This window comes from Pteropus vampyrus, unplaced genomic scaffold (genome assembly GCF_000151845.1).
Source record: "Pteropus vampyrus isolate Shadow unplaced genomic scaffold, Pvam_2.0 Scaffold12, whole genome shotgun sequence".
Lineage (NCBI taxonomy): Eukaryota > Metazoa > Chordata > Mammalia > Chiroptera > Pteropodidae > Pteropus > Pteropus vampyrus.
In genome coordinates, this window is record NW_011888793.1 from 1,812,441 (window position 1) to 1,829,780 (window position 17,340).

The following is a 17,340-nucleotide window of genomic DNA, read 5'->3' on the forward strand; positions in this document are numbered from 1 at the left end:
AAGAAGCCTCATTGCTTCCACAACATTCCAAAGTCGTGAGCTACACCAAAGGAATAACGACTATCAGTGTAAATATTGGGTATTTGATCCTTGGCTGATTGACAAGCTCAAGTTAGCGCAATTAACTCACCTTGTTGGACATATCTTATTTCAGTCAGGTAAATTGGAAATTCATTTTTGTCCACCACGGAAGTTATTGCATATCCAGGTCACTAATATCTCTGCTCATCTTTCACATAAGATCCATCTGTAAACCAGCATTATCAACAGGAGGTTCCTATAAATCGTTCCTAGGAACAAGAAGGTGGTCAGTAAGCAAAACACAGTTGTGGATGTCTTCATCCTGCAAAGAAGGTAGCAAAGTTGCTGGGTTAAAACTGGTATATCAAGTTAAGGTAATATTAGGCACAGAAAGCAAGAGTATTTCATATGAAGACTGTTGACCGAGAGAAGTGTTGAGTATGATGAGAGTTCAGTGGAGATTCAACAGAATGAGGAACATAAAGGAGAGCCCATAACTATTTTTTCTGCTTGTTTGCATAATATAGATGTAGCCGAGATGTCTATCATACAGGGAGGGAGCCCTTTGGCTACTGGATCTAATTGCTGACTATAATATCCCTTAGGAGATAGGTCTATGATGATTGATCTCTGTCTTTGAGCTAAAACTCTTAAAGCATTTCTTTTATTTTAGTGCATAAAAAGAAAGTTTAGAATTAAGGTGTCCCAGACCTGGAGCTTCAAATAATACTTCCTCTAGAACTTCTTCAGCTTGTTTCCCTTCAGGGTTCCATTGATTTGGATTGGGTCAATCTGATTTTATATGGCACATAGAGGCTGGGCCATTAATGAAAAATTTGGAACCCAGTTGGGACAGTATCCAGTCAGATTCAGGAACCCTCTAAGTGTTTATTTGTTTGTTTTTAGAAAAGGAAAGGATAGGATTCCTCTGAGTTTTTCCAGGTTACTTAGTAGCCCATCTTTAGATATTTTAGATAGCCAAGGTAGTTTACTTGGGGTAAACAGATTCAAAGTTTGTCCTTTGAGGCCCTTTGTCCATTTATGGCTGTCTTAATAGGTAAATAGTGCCATCTTGGGAGCCTAATATGTCCTAGAGCATAAAAGTAAATCATCTATATACTGGATTAGAGTGGAATTTCTGGGAAATTCAACATCAGTCAAATCAACCTTTAATAGCTGAGAGAAATAGATGTGATTCCTTTTATTTCCCTGGGACATTACTGTCTAAGTAAACTCCCAATCTTCCCAGGTGAAAGTGAAGAGGTATTTACTCTTTATTTAAAGGAATGCTGAAAAAAGGCACTACATAAATCTATTGCTGAAAAATATTGGCAGTTTGCAGGAATAGCTGATAAGAGGGTATGTGGATTTGGAACCACAGGATGTCTGGGAAGAACTTTTATTTATAGCTATGAGATCCTGTACAAATCTCCATCCTTTCTCATTGGGTTTCTTTACTGGAAGGATAGGAGAATTACAGGAGCTCGTACACAGAATTATAAACCCCATTTTTAAGTAATCTTGTATAAAGGGCTTAATTCCAGCTACTGTATCAGGCCTTAAAGAATATTGGCGAATATTAGGTAGAGGCAAAGTATTGTCAATAGTTATTTTAATAGGCATAGCTGACTTAATCTTGCCAATATCTGTACTGGAAAGGGCCCAAAGTTGCATCAGAATATCCTGTAACAAAAGTTCAATCTCAAGATTAGTTTCTTCTTGTGGAGGTTCTTTTAAAATCATTATTTTCTCAATCGGTTCAGTATCTGATTCATTTACTTCTAAGTGTTAATTTAACCCTCCTGGGAAAAGGATATCTGGGTGTCATTGGTTTCAAGAAAATCTTGCCCTATCAGGTGAATTGGGGCAGATTTGACTAGTAAAAATACATGTTGCTCCATAACTGGAAGGGAATAGGTTCTGATTTAAAACACACATTAGTGGATAAGATGTCCCTATCATTTGTACAGAAGCTTAGTCCAAGGGAGAGGGCAACTTGGAAAAGGTTAAAAACAGATAAAGCAACCCCAGTATCTATAAGGGAGTAGTTTCCCCTTTTATGGTAATTTCAATTTCTCCTAAAGTATTAGTAAGGAGAAGAGGAAATGGCCTCTCATAGTTCTTGAAGTAGCCCTAGGCTGGTTTCTGTTTCTTATCTTTTTCTAAATCCCATTTCACTTTTCTACAATCTTTTTTATGATGACCTGACTTTTTACAGTAAAAACAGATTCCTGTTTCCCTTGTCTAAAAAACCCTTGAGGAGGTCTGCTTAATTGCTGGAGCTATAAGTTCACAATTTGGGCAGCTTGGTCTTTTTCTCTCTTTTGAATAGTTTTAGATAGTTGATCAGCCAGAATGCCAGTTCATTAGTATGTGTGGTCAACCAGTTTAATTTTGTTGTTTAATCAGAGTTATAAACTCTTCATCTAGTCCTTCTCAAAATGCCAAATTTCGTAAGGGATCATTTTGACGATCCTTAAAACTGTGAGACAGACCTGAGTATTGTTTAAAAGTTTTTTTGAAATGTTCAAAGAAGTCAAGCACTGACTCATCAATCTCTCTTTTCCATTGCTGAATCTTGATTCAGTCTATTTTCCAGGGAAAAATCTCATGTATGGCTTGGTAAAGCCAGTGGGCTGATTCCTTGCATTTTTCCCAATTTGTCTGTTTTAAAAAGTCATGGACAGGAGTTTCTCAGGGAACTTTATTTAGCCATTCTGTTGCATTGTTCTCAGAAATCGATAGGAGTATTAATTGGAATTAGTCAGAATAGCCAAGATCATATGTTCTAACAGTTAAATACAATTCCTTTGTGAACACTTCAGGGTCCTAGAGGTGGATTCCTTAATTCTGTTAGGCCAAGAAATGTATACAATTGCTGGTTCCCTTCCGCGTGCGATCAGCTTTTCTCCAAAGGGAACTGCCAGAATTTCTATTTTGTTGGACAATAACAAAGTAAAGGATACAGTGGGGCATTTGGAGAAGAGGGAAAAGTGGGGTATTGGCACTGAGCAGCTCTGGAAGCCTTCCTTAGTTCAGAGACAGTCTCTAAGATTTTCTTATTAATTTCCTGGAGAGAAGAAAGTCTCCATGCTCCATTTCAGAGTCTTCTATCTGCCAATTGACATAAGGCTCCCATTCATTCGGTTTGATTTTAGAGCAGGCTTTTTTTTTCCTATTGAGCTAGCAAAAATATTTTAGGTGTCAAAAGAACTCTATCTCGAGCATCTCAAGTTGATATTTCTAGTTAATTTTCCCATGTTGTAAGTACTTACAAATAAAGACCTCCTACAAATTGTACATCTGCAGGAGTATTATGAAATGAGGTTAGGGGGCTGGGAGCTTGTTGGCCTTGAAGACATGATTTCTCACATTAATTTTAGTTTTCTATTGAGATCCACAGAGACTGAAAAAATTTTTCAGTATTGTGTAGTAGGCTGAAGTGTGCTGCTTATGGGTTGAGCTCCAAGGGGCTGTCATCTCCTGAGTTGCTCCAACCCCCTTATGTGTCTTAGTTTCTCTCTCCAGCTGTTAATGCAACTGTGAGGACTCCGAGCACTAGGTTTCCAGCCTTTCTGCGCATGTCCCTGGATGAGTCAGTTATTTAATTATAGTTGTGTTGGAATTCCCTATGGGGCACTGCTTGTCTTGAGGGGTACCTTCAGACACCTCTCCATGGATTCTTAGTAACGTAAGCACTCCCAAAATTTGAGCTGGAGGGAGTAAATGCCTCTCAATTTCAGAGCTGAGAGTTCAGACTCTCATTTATCTAGCAAGAGGTATTCTTCAGACTCCCAGTAAGCAATTCTAATTGAAAAGCCAAAATTAAAAACCAGCCACCCATTTTTTTCTCCTGTTACTGAGTTATCTCAGCTCTTATCTTTTAGTGCCACCTCGAGAATTTTTTTTTTCCTAAGAACAGCTGAAATAAAGTCAGGGCCTTCTACCTTAAATTAAAACAGGGAAGTCTAGAATTCCAAGAAAAAGTCACCCAAGTTCACTTAATGCAAAGTAGGAGCCAGTGTGGCACAATGGGCCCCTGCTGGTACCTGGCCATAGGTCCAGGTCTGCAAGGTGGTCCTGGGCGGATTTCTTTGGAATCCTGCCAACTACATCAAGTAAATGTTGATGTAAGAAACATCCACACCTGTAGCAAATTTTCATGAGCTTATATGAGCCAAACTGACCATTGCCAGGAAGCAAAATCTCAATGGATTGAGAAAGTGCTCTAGAGAACAGTTTTGCAGCTTATTTTTACATTAGAATAAAAGGAGGAGAAGTAAGGAGCATACATGAAATCCATTGGTAGTAGATTAAGAGGGCAGGAGAAAGCAAAGTAGGGGGAATCTCTGGGATTGGATAAAAAATAAAATGGAGAGATACATACTTCTTCTACATTGGTGGGTACAGGATAGTTAATAATGAACATCTACAGCACATAGAGATGGTATGCAGGGAATAAGATAACGATGAAGGGTTCTTGTGGTCTTGTGCTCTAGTGCAGAGGTTGTGCCCTGAGGAGTCTAGAAAAGATGACTCCAGCATTTCAAAGGTATGTTATCTTAGATGCAACAAGACAATAGCCAGGCTCACTTAAGGTCAAGATTGACCTTTGTCAAGGAAGCTACAGGCCCAGGATGTGACTACAGGCCATGAGTCACTTGTAGTTAGGAATTTTTATGTTCAGATCATCCTCTGTGGTTACTTGCGTTCTGTAAGTTTGCAGGGCTCACCATGGTGACCTCCCCTGAGCTTGTCAGATTTAGTATGTGGCCCCTTTTTTGTCCACCTAATTGTTTCCCCTTTTACATGGAAATGTAAAACATGTTACAAGCAACTCCACCTTTCAAATAAGGAGAAAGTGCAGGTTAAATTGTCTAGCTCAGGAATGAGTTGGGACTAGATATCAGAATTGTAAACTCTAGATTACCTACTTTAATACCTTGGCAAAACAATTCATCCCATGAATGCCAGACAACGATGAAATAGCAGAGCTGCGCCTGCCTAGGTTAAGTTCTTCAATTTAACTAAGATTTCCTTATATGCCAATTACGCTTCTCAAGAGATTTTCAGTTCCCAGCACAGAATGAATACTATTTAAAAGGCAGAAATAAAATGTTAAATAAATAAACAAACAAACTGGGAAAAAATAAATAATAAATAAAAGGCAGAAAGTATGCTAATTAAAGTGAACTTTTTTTCATTTTCCATCTTTCTCTAATTTGTTTCATTGTTTTCTTTCCTGGGTAGTTAGGAGGTGGGGAATGAAGTATTTTAGAGAAAACAACAGTGTCAGAGAAGGACAGAGCCCCTTTTCTTTCTTCCTAAGAGCTTCACAACTCTGTTGTGTGCTTTGTTTCCAGAAAGATAACCCTTCCCCCAACCCCTGCCCAGAGCTAATATCTACAACTTTCAAGATGGTCTGAGCCTGCTGGGTGGGACAGACATGTAATTGAAGTACCTTCTTCAGCATAAGAAATAATTTTGAAACTCTGAAATTACATATGTCTAGTATGGATTATACTGGGTTCCCCACCCATACTACCATTAAAAATCCCTTCAGAATCCCATAATGTAATTAAAAGAATAGCATCTCTTCAAAACCTATCTAATTGCAGACCAGTCATTCAGTACAGCAATCGTTTTTATAGACACTGAACAAAAGCTTTAGGCAAATGAGCAAATCATATTGTTGAAAGAAAATGAAAGAAAGAAACTAGTTAAGACAGAACGTAAATTCTAAAGCTTTGAAAGCTGGAGGGTGGGGAGTGGAAGGAAGAAAGGCGATCTACACCACGAGGAAATTCTATGTCCATACTATTTGGAATCCTAATGGAATAAGCACTCCTCATTCCCAATACCTGTTTTTTTTTTTGAATCTGAAAAATCACTAGGTTTTTTCACACATAGTAAAAGGGAAAACTGCATTCGAAAACCCATGTTAGTTTTGGTTTCATTTATTTGCATGTTTAAACTAAATATGTATTTAGGGGGCTTGATTTGTCCAATGTAAATATCATTTTCAAATTTGACAATTTTAAAAAATGTTCTTTCAGACCATTTAAGGCAAATTAATCTTCATAGTGTAGGATCCTAAGATGTACAGGCAACTAGTTTCCAGTGAGCAAGAAACTGGGCTAAATGCTGTGGAGGGATCAGAATGATTGAAAATTTATTAAGTAATGGTTTAAGTTACAGGACCCACTCACTATACCTTGGACAGAGAGAACACATGTAAGTAGATCAATATAATGTGACAAGTGCTAAGATAGGTATGTGTACAGTGTTGTGGAAGAACAGAAGAGGGCGCTATCACTCAATTTTATTGCTAAATTACCTACAAGCTGTGTTTTGATAACCAAAACAGAAAATGATCCCAATACCTAAATTTAAAAAAAAAAAAAATTACTGTCTGAATTATTTGTTGTCTTCACTTTAGGTATAGAAATCTATTCATCAGGTTTCTTCAAAAGAGTGTGCTAAAAATGGGATGTTCTATAGTGACTTTCAGTAACCCATATACTTTCGCATTGCAAGCCAGTACACACATTCGGATATGTTTATTTTTTTTAAATCAACAAAACAACACTTACCTTTGCTATGTGCGATACACTCCAGTATATTTTATACTCTTCTGTTCCTTTCTCTTTTTCTTTTTTATTGCTGGTGGCAGGCAACCCATTAAATTGATTTCGCATTTCCCTAATAGTTCATGCCTATAGTTAAAAAAACACAGCTTCGATATGTCCTTTAAAAATGCAAAAGCAGCAAAGCATTCTGAGCATAATGTTCAGAACAGAAACAAGTGTGGTCAACAGGACCCCAACTGCACCCCTTTTGCCCAGTAAAGTAGAAGATCTCAAAACCAAACAGGATTAGATCTCTGGAAGAAAAAATAAGGCCTGTGATTGCTCAACCCTTTCGCCATGAACCCACATCAACGGAAAAGAGCTTCTTAAATTGTCCAGCCCTCAAAGGTAGATCCTCCCCAGTGCCTACTTTTAAACAGACTGTGGAGGATACGGGCAATCTCCCAGGGAGCAGAACGGGGGGCACCCATATTGACTGACCAGGAAATTCATACACTGCCAGGGCTGGGAGTCACCATTTTCCCCATCCAGCAGGATAAGACATATGCTATTTTCCCTTCACATTGTATACTGGGCACATTGACATTTGGCCTTAGGCTTCCAGATCATGAGAACTACCACTGGACTGGACCAAAAGGAATTCTTATCACTCAGAGATCTCAAACTAGGGCATGAACTTACTTCCTATAGGAACCCCACCTTCTTTCCTAAAGAATACTGAACCCTAGAATCATCACTATCTAAATCTAATTCCACTTCATCATAGGTTGCAAAACTTCCAAATATCTAGCCAATTAAGTCACCGTCCCATCTTCCATCACTGACACCATTTTTTTCTGTTTTAATATTTTGATAGTTTGATGTAATTTGAAGGGAAGTTAAATGAATGAGCTCAATGGCCACCTCAAAAAAGAAGTATAGCTGATTCATTTTTAAGCTTTTTCACTATTTTATTTTTAAATTTGTTACCGTTTTAATTTTTAATCTTGGGTTTTTTATTTTCTTCAGTATTTTCATAAATGTGCATTACTTTCTTCCTGTGATTTGCCGTCATTGAAATAGCCGCCTAAGTAATGGCATTAGAGAAACTCGAATCACTGATCGGGTTCAGGACACACTATCCCCAAAATCTGGCATCTTGGCATAGCAAATATTTTATTTAAGCTGAAGGAGTTTGAGAAAATGGCTGAAGCAGAAAGGTCACGCTGATCTCTTTCTCCCCTGGTCCTTCTTCCCTGAAACAAGTCATAACACCCTCCCTATAGCTGGAGGAAAGAAGCATCCTTATCTCCAACGTCAGAGGGACGCCAAGAGGAATCCTAACAAACAGGCCTTGCCAGTTTCCCCCCAGGTCACCACAATTACTTCACCCCTTAAGCTACCCTGTGTACTCTTTATCAAACCTAGCACAAAATACTCAGGTCTGTTTCTTTGGGTCTTTATTTCCTTAAGAAGGCTCTTGTGTCACATAAAACTTATATTAAATAAATTTGTTTGCTTTTCTCCCATTAATCAGTCTGTCAGTTTAATTTTCAGACCCAGCCAGGCATCCTAAGAGGGGCAAAGAAAACTCTTTCCTCCCCACACAACAAAGAAGAGCTGGGAAACCATCTCCAGCCCAACTACCCCAGCAGCTGCTGCTCCTCAGCGTACCTGCCATCCCTCTGAGTGGTGGCTTCAGCAAAAATTATTCCGCTGGTGCCTGAAACTTTGGAAATGCAGCTGTTTCCTGGCTTCTAGAGCCCTGTTGTCTCTTTACGAAAAGCCATTGTCTTCAAATCAGTGCCATATACAACCACTGATTTTGGGACAGACCGTATCAACAATAAGCCCTTGACAGTATATGGCGTTAGGTTACCCCCAAGGAGAAACTCTTATCTCAAAGACGCAAACTTCACCAGGTGAGGAAACAAATGATGCTAGAGAAATTCAGAAGAGGAGGAAACTCTGGGCCCAATACTATCTGCCTGCCTCAGATGCCACATAATCCTGTTTTCACTAAGTTGGGAAATAGTGATTATCTCTTTTGTGACATTTGCTAAGTTATTGGACCTGCCAGCACCTCATTTTCCTCAGACAAGAAGAAAGAAGCCTGACAAAAAGAGGGAAGAAAGATGAAGGGCCCTGTGGAGAGCTTATATTCCCATCACTTAGTTTTAAAATACATGGGAAAAAAATGGTGTAGATAGAGGTTCTGTTCATCCCTCTGGCAACCAAATCAAAGTTGTGACGGAAACAAGGAGCAGCAGCAAGGAAAAATCGCCTAGAATGAACAAGCCATACAACTAGGAAGAAATCCAAGAAATCACCCCGCAACGGCAGAAGGTAGGACAGGACGAAGACGCGGGGCTGCCAGGTCTCCATCGGCTGAGTGGGACGGAGGCTGCGCCAGTGGCAGAAGCCTCTTAACGGGGCCCCGTCCGTGAGTGGATTTTCATAGTGATGGACCTGCTCACTCTGAGCACCAGTGCTGATTCAACTGCGTGCAGAGGGCACCAGGGACTTACAGAGAGACTGTTGGAGTGAGGGCTGAGGGGAGACTAGCTCTGTACAGAAGTGCTCGAGATCTCCATTGTTCCCTGTTGAGCCCTCCCTGCTCCCGGTGCACGAATATAGCGCCACCATGGCCATGAGGTCATCAGACTGGATAACGGAGGTCGCTCTGCCCAGAAGATTCCCTGAAAACCCCGCCTCCCCCAACTCACAGCCCCATCCAATCCACATCCAGGTATATCCTCAGTGAATCAGGTGCTCCTTGCTGAGCAGCACCTAGACTCACACTGGAGGCAGCTGGCCTCAGTTTCTGGTGTGGCCTTTTGAGGCAACTATAAGCATAGCATCTGTGGATTGCTTGCTGAATCTTACCAAGAGCCCCCAGAGGGGTAAGAGGCTTGGGCTAAATTTGGCCTGTAACAAACAGAGACTTAGGGACATGGATAATGGACTAGTGGTTACCAGAGGGTATGGAGTTGGGTAGGAGGGAGAAGATAGATGGGGTAAAGGGGGCCAAATGTAGGAGGGGTAAGGGGAGAGTGAAGTGGGTAAAGGGGATCAAATATATGGTAGCTGAAGAAAACTGGATTTGGGGTGCTAATCACACAATAGAATATATAGATGTCAAACTATAATGTACACCTGAAAATTATATAATTGTATTAACCAATGTTACCCCAATAAACTTAATTAAAAAAAATTTCAACACGCAAAAAAAAAAATTTGGCCTGTAGCTGAACTCCTCTCAGGACTGTACCACGGGACACCTACTTCACAAATCCACAATAATAAGACCGGGAAACTTAGGAGCTTTGCTTGGTACATAGAAACAGACATGGAAAGGCAGCCAAAATGGGAAGACAAAGAAGCAGAAGCCATATAAGAGAACGGAACAGAGATCCAGATATAATGGAGTCAAGCAATCTAACAGATGCAGAGTTCAAAACACTGGTTATAAAGATGCTCGATGAACTATTGGGAAGTGTAGATAAATTCAGTGAGAACTTCAACAAAGAGATAAAAAACACAAAAATGGAAACGGAAATTATAAAAGGGAACCAGTCTGAAATGAAGAACACATTATCAGAGATGAGAAGTATATTAAAAGGAATAAACAAAGTGAATAAAGAAAAGGATCAAATGCCCTATCTAGAGGACAGGAAAGCCAAGGACATGCAATCAGAATGGCAAGAGATAAGATGACAAGACTATAAAAATAATTTAAGGAGCATATAGGACACTATTAAGGGTCTAAATGTCCGTTTGATCGGCGTACCTGAAGAAAATCAAGATGTTGAACAGCTGTTTGAAGAAATAATGATGGAAAACTTCCTAACCTGGTGAAGGAAATGTACATAAAAACCCCAAGAAGCTCAGAGAATTCCAAAAATCAGAGATCCAAAGAGGCCCACACCAAGACACATCATAATTAAAATGCCAAAGGTTAAATACAAAGAAAGAATATTAAAAGCAGCAAGAGAAATGCAGTTTACATTAACACGTTGGCTAGGTGGAGGGGCAAGGGAGGGAGGGTGCAATTGCGGGGATCATAGATGTCTAACTAATGTACTGTATACTTGAAACTAATTAATATAAATAAATTTTTAAAAAATACTTGAATTTCCATTTCGACTAACACCATGAAAAGTAGCAGGACAGAAGCAGAGTTACTAATACAATCACCTGCCCCCCAAAACACACATACACACTTAGGAGTGGCATGATTAAGTCCAGTCACCTTCCACAAACAAAAACTCACGTGTCCTTGCCATCCCAGATGGTCTTTATAAACATCATCTCCAACTACAAAGATCTAGACTCTGTAATCATCTAGTGCACATTGCCCTTGGGCCATCAAGCAAAATGGTCTACAATAGAGACCAAAGGCAGAAGCCAGAAAAGCAGAGGTTGTTGGCCCAGAAGGAAGCTGCTGGTAAATGGGATTCTTCCTCACCTTCAAGTAGGTGTTAATCCTGTCACTATCTAAGTGGAGAATGAGAATATTCAGCAAGTGGTGACTACAGATGACAGGTGTCCCATTTATCTATTTTTCCTCGTGCCCACTTTGTCCGTAAAATCAGAGTTCCCCACTACATCATCAAGGAAAAGGTTAGACCAAGTAATCTAGTCCACAGAAAGACCTGTACCAGCCTCATCTTCATACAGGTTAACTGGAAAGACAAAGGTGCACTGACTGAGCTGGTCGAGGCCATCAAAACTATAATGAGATATCACTGGGAGGCAACTTGGTAAAGAAAATGGTTCAAGGGCTTATCACAAAACTAATTTAAATGTACTCTGTTAACTACACTGTAAATAAAAATAAAACATCTCCTTAAAACAAAAAACTATCAAGGTATTAGTCCCAGGGAATAAAAACTAGGCTGTAACATCCTATCCTACCCTAAAGGTGAGGAAATAAAATCACACACAAAAAAGAATTTTTGGAAAATTTGGGACCTCATTAAAAATTACTGTCGGGAAATCCACTTTGTTATGTTTTAACCAGGAGTCAGGCAGCAGCAGTAAACTTCTTAGTCCGTACTATTGATTATAACAGGGGTCAATTATTTGGACCAGATGATACCTCTGACTTTTATCAGTATCAAAAGTCATTAAGAAGAACTTCTGTAGATATTGTGGCTGTTAGGGAATTATTGCCAGTGTTGTAAAAAAAAGCTTTGTACTGTCAGGATGATTTTAGCAGCAAGTATGTGTTTACATCCAATCTTCAAACCAACTCAAAGTGGCTTTAAAAAACAAACAAACAAACAAATTTACTATGTAGCATGAAAACTTGAGAGGCAAGATCTTCCAAGGATTGGCCACTTTAGGCTCAACAATGTCATAAGGCATCCCTATTCTTTCTATTCCCTGTGTTGCCATCCTCTGCACAGTCTTTTGTCTTGAGGATTATCTCCCTCTTGTGACAACAGGTAGAAATTGGCCATTCTTCACTACTAGGAATGGTCTGAGTGAACTTCTCTTGTAACACTGCCCCAAATTCACAAGCAGTTAGGAAGCAATCAGGAGAAAAGAATAGCCTCACACATGAAGTATAAACAGTCTTTTTATTATACTCAAAGTTGATAAAACTGAAAAAAATTAATTTTCTCTTTAAACAAAAAAATATGGATACCCAAATAAGTAAAATAACACAATGGCCAATAGTTAATCTCCCTCTTCAAAAACAGCACTACATGTATATATCCTTCAATCTGGTAACTTTTTATAGTGTTTTACTTTTCTTAAAAACATATTAATCACAATTTGTTAAATTATTCTGATATTACATTTGTAACAATCATCTCTTAAATATTTAAATACCATTAGAATACAATTTTGATCATTTCGGGAAATTTCCATTTCGACTCAATGAAAAATATCTATATATTTACATACTTTACTCTTTTCAGAGTAGGCCACCTCCAGACCTCTTGGAATATTTTACCCTTTTCTACGAAAGTGCATGCAACTCATAAGTTCTCTGAACTTCAGTATTAAGTAGTTGTCTTTCCATGCTTCATAAATACTTCTAAATTTGTCATAACCTTCTTTTTCCAGGTTGAAATCTGATCCAATTTTTTTTTAATAACTGACTTTTTTCCATATTTCTCTCCAGGAGTCTTTGAGTTTTTCCAAATAACTTTCTTTTTTAGATTCTTCCTTCCATATTCCTTCTCTTTTTTTTAAGGCTATAAGCTCAGCTTTAAGTAAGTTTCTGTGAATTTTCCAATATATTTTAGAATCGTAATTCAACCCTGGAACATGAACAGTTTTGCCAAGGCCTCTTCTCAAAATTTCTTCATTTAGATTCACACTAAAATACTTACCCTTGAATAAAAAATAACACAAATCAATTATTTAAGAATATCGTTAGTATAACCAATAACATCTATTTACTTTAAAAGCAGTCATTCAGCAACTTTAGTCTTCCAGGGAAAAGCCAAAAGTATAAAGCAAAAGAGTCCTCAAGAACTTAAAACAGCTAATGCTAAATCCAAGAATTTCATTACTGGAAGAGATCCTTGGCTCAAAGTCAACTATCACGTCTATGATATATTGTTCTCCACAGGCTAATAAGTCTCCTAACCTAAAGAAGCAAACAAGCAGCAGAGTATACATAAAGCGTTTTTTGGTTTCTTTGCTGTTGTTTGGAAGGGGAATGAAGCACAGGAGATAGGCACAATGACAGGAGGCCATAGCAGAAGAAACTAAAATGTACGCGAATGCAAAACAGAACTGAATCGTCACTGAACCATTAAATTAGGTTCAGAATTCCAGTGTTTAGGAAGGCACTGGCATGTAAATGAATTTTTAAAAGGCTTTCCACAAAATAATTAACATAAAAATGGGCTTGGCCTTGAAGCTCCGTCCTTTGGGAAATTTCATCTGTGGAACGCCTCACTTCCTAAGGACACCGGGTAACTGGGGATTTTCCCCCACTAATTAACAGTATAAAGGAGATCCTGTGTAGCTATTTGTATAGTCCTCATGGGATTTTTAACCTAAAAAGATTAATTTTAACAAAGTAGTAATAACTTCATAGCTTCATTAGGCAAGTAAGTTATAGTTAAATTCTAAAAATGTGAAAACTCCAGTTTTAAAATAGGAGATATTTTCTAGGACTATCTAAAGAAACAGTAACTTTTTACTCCTGTAAGTGCAATAACTTTGGTATATGATACTAAGGAGTTAATATAGTTTTAAAGGTTTATCATATTTTTCTCAGTCTTTTACATTTTAAGAGCTCATTCCCTTAAACTAAAATCAGAAAAATTAAAATTCAACCTCACACTAGTAAAACTCAACAGATGTAAGTTACCACAATATATATAGAGCATAGTTTGGTCACCCTCTAGGAAGCAATATAAGGTGAAACACATAAGGTGAACCATGGGCTCAGGAGCCCAGGAAGAGCTGGGCTTGAATACAGGCTCTTCCGTTTGGTCACCCTGCATCCCACCTGTAAATGGGAATAAACACAGTCACTCGAGTCATAAGGTGGTTTTGAGGACAGATAAAATATACTCCTCAACTTAAAAGAGAAGATAATATTTTGTAAGGCCTTTGGCATCTTTTATATAATTTTGTATTATCAACTTACTTTTAAATGTAAGATGCTTCAACAAATTGGTGTTGGATAATTCTTATTTTGAAAGAACTGAATATGATTTGGACATGCAAAAATTTATGGATTTCATTAGGCTATTATTAATAATTCAAAAAATTTTTAAGAATTAAAATGATTATAATTCTAATCGCGTTAATGTGAGGTTTTTTCCTTCAGATTATTCTTGTTTGTTATATAATTAGGGACTTTAAAAATAAGAAAAACTGCTCTTAATCCTGTCATAATAACATTTCAACTATTTAATTTTTCCACGTTCTTTTTTCAGTAATCATCCACCAAAAATCTAGAGGAAGGCAGTCAGGACAGTGACACAGCAACACCAGGACTGAAGGATTCAGGACAGTGACACAGCAACACCAGGGCCACAGACGGACGGAGCTCTGGGCATTCCCAGTTACACAACAGCCACAGCCAATCATAAGGGTAAGAAAACTCAGATGACTAACTGCTGATCATAAACAGTATTTAAATATGTTCAACTTCAGAGTTCAAAGATTGAGCAATATTCACCTTCAGAAAATGCCCTTGCTCTTTCTAGTTTCCAGTTGACAAGTGTCACTCAACAAGTGGTTTGACATCATATACTCACACATAAATAAAAGTATAAAGATTCTCCTTAAATCAGCAATGTCGGCAATGTCCAGACTCATCGATAATTCTAAGTTTGTGTCCTTTTTCTTAATTTTCTATTTATTCAATAATAAACATATATCACTTAAATTTTAAAATAAAATTTACATATGAAACATAGTTCTCTATAATCACTATGAGTAACATTTTAAAGACAAAAAATATTCAATCTCACTATGTATTCAAGGTTCTAATTAATGACATGTTTATATATAATAAAAAGAAGAAGACATTGCTCATTATTTCTTCATACTACTCACCTTATTCACCAAAAGATAGCAAAACAGTGCTGAATTCTCCTTTCCAAGAAGTTGGAACCATAGTATTTGGGAAGGTTTTAGCTCTTTCTGTAACCACACCTTCCCAGTTTCAGTGAGTTCTACTCCAGCCAGCTTAACCAGCAGAAAACCATATGGCTCCTCTAAAAAAGGTTAGATAGAAGAGTTTACCTTTAATACTACTTCGCAAAAGTAGATTCCAAAATCACTTGGCCCTCAAAAAAACAAATGTTTATTTATAAATACCCAGGATATTCTAGATATAGGTCCACCTATTTCTTTTAAATCAAGTATATAATAGATGGAATAATTTCAAAAACCCAGAACAGGATGTGGGGTTTAACCAATTTACTTTTTAAACTTTCCAGATTTATTTCTACATATTTATCATATGTATACACATAAAGCTATAGATATGCAGTTTAATATGGCTCTTACAACCAATAAAACTGTATAAACTGCTTTTCCACCTAATTTACTGAGGATAATTTCCCATCTCAATAAATATTGGTTTATTACTTTTTTATACATTTTGTAAAACTGACTTCTAGACAGAATTTTATCAATTTATATATCAAAGTAACTTAGTATTAAAGTTGTTCACCCAAACCCTTGATAAAATTTTAACCAATTTAATTTTAAGAACAGGATTTTATCTTGGAAAAAGTCTATAACTTACCAAAAAGGGATATGGCTGACAAAAAATTTTTTAAAGTTTTTTTTTTTTTAAAGAAATTATACATTTAACATTTGTTGGGTTCTTATAGAAGTAGTTGAAGATATAAAGTTAAATTCATCTAATCTCCAGGAAAAAAATAATACTTGAGTTTAAGAAGATGTCCAGGAACACTTCTACAATATTATTTGATAATAAAAAACGTTTTTAGGACACTGGCTTCAATTAGAAAAGTATCAAAAGGTGTAAGTAGGAAGATTATGCCCTTAGCAAAAATCTGGGATATAGTAAATATACAAATTAAAATTAGGCAAAACATACAATAAAGATTAAACTCTTATCATTGGTATTTAATGAGTTAAGGGACGCCTGAGGACTCTGAGTTCTCCAGTCCTTTTACGTCATCAGCACCAACTGCCTTCCAGTAAAACATCCTCTGGTCTTTGAGACCAAAGCTTTTGGGACCAAAGCTTTTGGGACCAAAAACAAATCTAATTTAATACTATATATCTTAAGTAATAATTTCCTAAGTCTTCATTTGACAAAAGGTCATTGAATTTCTTTAAAATTAGCAAATTCTCCATTGAGCATTTAAAATATGAGGTGGTCAATAAGATTTTTAAAATACACCTTCCAGGAACAAATCTACTGAAAAAGGTAAATAATACCCTTGATATATTTTCACCAAAACACTTGAGCTTTTTTGAAAAAGCAGATGTCACATTTAAAGTTTATAGTTTCTAATTTCAGCTTTGTTTCTGTGATTGGATCCTTCCATCTTCCCAGGTCTTCAACAAATCTTCTATGCATATATTTAAAAAAAAAAAAGCCCAATTCATACTGGACAGGATACCACAGGCAATGCTAAAAGGTTATGAGGGGACAACAACATGGGCTCAGGTGCAGTGGAGCACTCTAAGGAAAGTAAGATTTGGGTTCTGAGGAATGAACAAAGCAGGGGCAGGAGTAGGGACAGAGCATGTCAGGTAAGGGACAGACCACTGGCACATGGAAAAACTGCAGACATGAGACAAATATTGAAGTCAATCATCACTACTAAGAAATTTGTTATATTTCTGCTCCATCAGGTGGATAGGAAATGTGGTGACTAAATGTTATCAGGGTTTTTAGAAAAATAGTGCATGATACAAAACTGATTTGTATCCTAATCATATCTCATTGAAGAGAGTAATATTCATTCGAGGGTAAAAAAACCAGAACTCCTTCCTTCATTAAATTAACAAATATTAAGATCTTTAAATATAACTAAATTAATTCATTTGACAAATTTTACCAAATCTCCACTGTCTAAAAATTATTTTTCTAGAGACTGTGAATACTGAGGTAGCCACAAGGGGGCTCATAGTTTGGTGGGAGGATATAAACCTAAATACATGATTATAGGAAAAAGTGTTTAAGTACTGTAATTGAAATGTGTAGAATTGCTGTGGGGTATAGTTAAGAGGCTCATTCTGCTTGGGAGTTAGAGAAAGTCACTGAAGAGCTGACATTTGAATC

General features: G+C 37.3%; 2 protein-coding genes across 11 annotated transcripts in view; both read right to left on the reverse strand.

Annotated features, from left to right (window-relative positions):
- PLCH1 (phospholipase C eta 1) overlaps positions 1–6,737 on the reverse strand; it is a 208,656-nt gene extending 201,919 nt beyond the window's left edge. For all 4 annotated transcript variants that reach the window (XM_011379263.2, XM_023524229.1, XM_023524226.1 and 1 more), the window contains exons 1-2: positions 6,615–6,737; positions 131–290 (exon numbers count right to left, since the gene is read on the reverse strand). The gene's annotated coding sequence lies outside the window, so the exon portion shown is untranslated. The remainder of the gene's footprint in view (positions 1–130; positions 291–6,614) is intronic.
- A 5,419-nt stretch (positions 6,738–12,156) lies between these two features.
- CUNH3orf33 (chromosome unknown C3orf33 homolog) overlaps positions 12,157–17,340 on the reverse strand; it is a 10,105-nt gene continuing 4,921 nt past the window's right edge. For 3 of the 7 annotated variants that reach the window (XM_023524261.1, XM_023524257.1, XM_023524270.1), the window contains 2 exons: positions 15,129–15,289; positions 12,157–12,938 (listed from right to left, as the gene is read on the reverse strand). In XM_023524261.1, the coding sequence (XP_023380029.1) occupies positions 12,693–12,938; positions 15,129–15,289 (407 nt within the window). In that variant the 3' untranslated portion in view covers positions 12,157–12,692. The other 4 variants (XM_023524264.1, XM_023524263.1, XM_023524275.1 and 1 more) reach the window with 4 other exon arrangements.